Genomic DNA, 4,978 nt, shown 5'->3' with positions numbered 1-4,978 from the left:
GTAACCTACTGTACAGCAGAGCGAAATCCACTTACCCACCTTTTTTTTTTTATAAATCACAAATGTTTTAATCAATTCTAAAAAAAAATGTGTTTTTTGTTGCGGGATTTTTTGATGCAGGCCCCTCGGTTACAACCTATGAAGCTTGCGCTTTTATACGGCCCTGATTCAGCTACAATTGATTAGACGTGATAACAAAATCTAAATTGTATTCTATATTTATTCTTTTTTGTGTCAAAATGAGTTAGATACAAAATCATATTATTATTAACTATTTTATTTACCACCAAGGCACGAAATTAATTTTCTGGATTTTAATCCTAAAACATGTAAATAAACGTCCACTATTTAGTTTAAAATTACAGGTTATAACTTATAAAAGCCTTAAGTTTACATAAAAATACATTTGTTTATTAATGATATAAATTAAATTTATCAACATTTACAAAAATAATATAACCACTGCATATAACACCCATAAATTACCAACTATTGTTATTTGTTATTTTATAAATGAAAATGTATTCTCATACTCGCGCGGGTGCTATACTTTGTAGTTTGTAACTCTTTTTTGTTTTAAGTATTATAACTTTACAGGCATACAGCCCTAAATGCACTTGTCTAGCGTATACATATTATGCGCGTCGTACGCATAACATTTTGTTCTCATAATGTCACGCGATACATAAACAGCGATTCCACCGCCACTGAACCGTAAAATTGGTGTTAGCACGCTCGAGGGACGTTATTGTAAATATACGGGTGTGGGAGTTTTAGCTGTTGTGGTTGTCAATTGATGACTATACGCAATGTAAGTAAAATATTTACATAGCATACACACCGGACCATATTAAACACAAATATTGTGGTGAAGACATGTTAACATAAATGAAAAAGGTTTAACTTTGAATCACTGCAGAATTTATGCGCAAAACACATAATGATTTAATAATATACTTAGATAAGTACCTCCTAACCTAGGTAATGAATGCATTTTATTATTATTACACCAGGTGTACACTGGGGTCATGTATTCTTTAGGTATTACACGGAAATTATATTAAGTAATATAATTTAAAATATTTGTTTAAAGATTTTTTTCTAATTCAACATTATTTTAAAAATGTAAAACAAAATGAGAAACAAAATCAAAAGTATTGGTTTAGGCAGATTATAGTTGTACAGAGTAGCAACTGCTTTCTTCCAAAGAATAATAATTATAAATTAATTATTCCATTGAAAACCAATACTGAACTAAGTTTGGTAATGAAAACAGGTAGGCCAGTCAGTAATTTATTGTCTTCGCTGTTTTTACGATACCCATTATAAACTACTATGTAAAATTACAATTTTATAATATGACTGCTTCTAGAAAACTATGTATTGAGAAATATTCCAGAAATAACCATCTATATTTATATATTCCATTTCTAATTGTACATTATGTTTTATAAAAAATGTATTCATGTTTTGTGTCGAGAAAATTCCTCCGATTTTTTTTTCTGATTACTGCTTATTTCTGATTATGCAATGCACAACAATAACGGTTTTTTAAAACGTCTTTAAATCAAAGGATATTTTATATCTTAATTTAATTTGGCATATATAAATCATCATGTGGTTAGGACTTACAATATTTAATTTAGGATTTATCTTATTGATAAGCAGAAGAAAGTTATATATATATATAATAATTTATACTTACGATATCCATTGATAAATTTCTGCCACTGGTAGTTCTTTTTTTTCTATCAAGGCTTGATGAATCATTTCTGTGTAGGTATATCCAGGTTTGTTAGCTTTATCTAATCTTGAAGGTGGCATTCTATATGGTTTTCGACTGGTTTTGGACGGAGCTAAACAATATAATTAAATAAGTGCTTTATATTTAAACCTAATTTTTAAATAATATTATTTTAATGAACTACTAAGATATTTCGTTGTTTGGACTAAGTACAAGCTCGGGGCGAGCTAAAATTGATTTTTGACGAATTTTATCAGAAAGTAATTTATTAACGAAATGTTGTTACTATTTTACAATTTTCTGGGAGGGTTACAAGTTACAATCATCTAACCACTCTCTTGGATACGCCACTGTAAGTACCTACATAATCCTATAATTTTTTTCATAACTGTTCAACTTAATAACATTTATTTGAGAAAACACCCATTGATTATATAATTAATAGAGTATATTATAAATGTCTGCTCAATAAATAGAGTAGGTAGGTGTTATATAGGTATTTCTGCTCATTAAATAATAATAATAATAATAATAATAATAAAATTATTAACAATATTGTTTGAGTATACCAATGACTATAGTACTATTATTAATTATCTTATTTAAAACGCAGTTACACAAAATATTATTATTTGTTTAACAGATTATTAGATAGGTACAATATTTTTTTTTATATTACATTGACAACAATTTGTTATTTAAGATGATAAATACACACTGTTATTTATTGTGATCTAAATGTGTAAAATGTATTAGGTATTTAATATAAATGTTTAACTTAAGACTCGACTTAAGATAAGTAGATAATAATTATTATAATTCATATGATCATATAGATGTCTATAAATATCTAACAAAATACATCTACAATCTAGCACACAGGTAGGTACCGCCTACCATACTATTAGTCCATAATAATAATTAGTTATCTACGTACATACCTACCTATAAGAATATGATACCGGTATATGATGATAAGGTACCTACCTACTAAAATGCCTACTTAATGGCTAATACTATATTATACCATATTGCTGAAGCTGCAATATAAGATAAGTTAACCTATCATATTATTTATTGTCTTATTATAGAAAAAAACTTTGGAGGTATATATCTTAATAGAAAATATTACCTATAATGCACGCCAACACACACGAACATGGAAACATCGAATCATTGAACTCACAATATTAATACCGGAAAACCGTTTTATAATGGCATATAATTTATCTGAATAATTTAATGGGCATCAACGAATTACATTTTATGGTTATTATGAATAATACTTTTATTTAAAAATGTAAGTAACCAAAAACACTAATCATTATGAAAAATAATATAGATGACTATATAAATTACAAGTTTAGATTAGTTGTGTGGACAACTGGTTGAGGTCTTTTTTAAAAGTTCAGCGCCACTGAGTCATAGTATATAAATATTATGATGTTCTATATAAAGCTATTAAGGCAGTGTGGAATGTGCATATATATATTATGCCTTAGAATTCATGAAACACGATGATATAAAACTGACTTGAGCGAACAGTAAAGCTAGTGCGATTTTAGGACACTTATAAAGACGCCAAATTACCACCCCTAATGTCTTAAATTATTACCTTGCTTGGTTTTTTTTTTGAAAATTATCTCTTTGGTATTTTCAATAAAATGTTATGTAGAAAATATACTCACGTTTTTGATCTAATTTGGTGGTTTTCTTTTTCTGTTTCAGCGTCTCTGGCTCCAGCCATTCGTTGCTCAAGATATTCATTCCTGCACCAGCACCACCGCCACCGGTGGTACTACCGTTGCAGGTTGGTTCGAATATGGACGCCACTTGAAAGTTGACCAGCCAACTCAAGTCGCCGGGTTTGTTGCCGTTCTGGTGTTGTGGTTCGGTGGCCGACGTGGTCTTGGCGGCAGGCGGCTGCAGCGATGATTGTGCTGGTGGAGGCAAGTGCTGCAACGGGCGCCTTTGCTGCATACTACCCGTGCCGGACGTCGCCTGCACGTGGTGATGTGACGGCGGCGGCGGCTGCTGCTGATTATTACGTTCCACCGGCCGTAACCACATGGACATCTGCGGATGAGCCTGCGGCGGCGACGACGTTTGCATCTCTTCGAACACCAGCGGCGTGAACACGTCCGAGGGCTCGTAGCGGGCGTGCACCGCTGCGGCCGCGGTCGGCGGTGGCACCCAGGCGGTGGATTGCCAACAGTCGGCGGCGATAGAGTCTTCGCAGATTCCCCCGCCACCGCCGTCGTCCAGTAGATTATTCTCGCGTTCCAGCTTGTACACGTGCGGCGGTCTGGCGCACGACAGGTACCTCTTGGACAACACCAACGAAGACAGTCCGTCCGACAGCGGGCTGGGCTGAGTGACCGCGATTGACGAAGACGACGACGACATTGGTCGATCGGTGTGTAGCGCTAGACGGCGGTCGGTGCGGAAATGCCGTGCGCACGGGTAGCTCCGCGCATAGACAAATATAATATTATACTCCGCGGCTGATGATGATGATGATGATAATAATAAAACAATGAATCGTATAATTTGTTCATGTGAAATTGTTGTATACGACCCTTTTTGAGGGTGGGGCGCCCATCGGTGGACGGCCGCAGGGAACATGTAGTTTTTCGAGTCGACCAACCGACGAGTCCGTGGCGCCGGGGCGGAGTTTATATATACGCATAAACCTACGCAGACGTATTGTAGTTGCAGTCGCTCTTTAGTTAGTCTGCACTTCATGTCTCCATGTGTGTATTAAATAATATCCAACATGCCAACTTGATACGTAGGTATGTTATTAGTGATATTAGTAGGTATATTATTATAACATGAGGTGCAATATTAATGGTAGATGTAAATATTGTAAAATGCAATGACGGCAAATTCATATTTCTCATTGTAACTTGTGTACAATTTTATAAATTATTTAATTTAAAAAAAACATATTTTTAGCATATTTTACATGTTTAAGTAATATCAAAAGAATATTTTAAGGTTTTTTTAGAGCATATATATATAGCACCATATTTTAAACTTTTAACTTTTAAGAACCTGAAAATCCGCTCTCTAGTTATCACGACTGCTTACAACTGCATAGTAGGTACTAGACCTTATATATATATATTCATAAGTTATAACGTATAAGGTTGTATGGTTTACTGCCACGTCAACGCGCTGTAATTATTTTTATTCATAATAAAAATAATAACGGAGTGACGGACCTATATG

The 4,978-nt window shown here is 33.6% G+C and overlaps 1 protein-coding gene across 1 annotated transcript in view; it reads right to left on the bottom strand.

The window, feature by feature from the left end:
- The window catches only part of LOC100568931, a 10,944-nt gene extending 6,285 nt beyond the window's left edge, over window positions 1–4,659 (bottom strand). Inside the window, exons 1-2 of the mRNA XM_003245766.4 lie at window positions 3,433–4,659; window positions 1,706–1,856 (exon numbers count right to left, since the gene is read on the bottom strand). Of these exons, the coding sequence (XP_003245814.2) occupies window positions 1,706–1,856; window positions 3,433–4,489 (1,208 nt within the window). The 5' untranslated portion in view covers window positions 4,490–4,659. The remainder of the gene's footprint in view (window positions 1–1,705; window positions 1,857–3,432) is intronic.
- Between the last annotated feature and the right edge of the window lie 319 nt (window positions 4,660–4,978).

The sequence above is a fragment of the Acyrthosiphon pisum genome, chromosome A1, assembly GCF_005508785.2.
Source record: "Acyrthosiphon pisum isolate AL4f chromosome A1, pea_aphid_22Mar2018_4r6ur, whole genome shotgun sequence".
NCBI classification, from domain to species: Eukaryota; Metazoa; Arthropoda; class Insecta; order Hemiptera; family Aphididae; genus Acyrthosiphon; species Acyrthosiphon pisum.
This window is presented reverse-complemented; position numbering and strand designations above follow the sequence as displayed.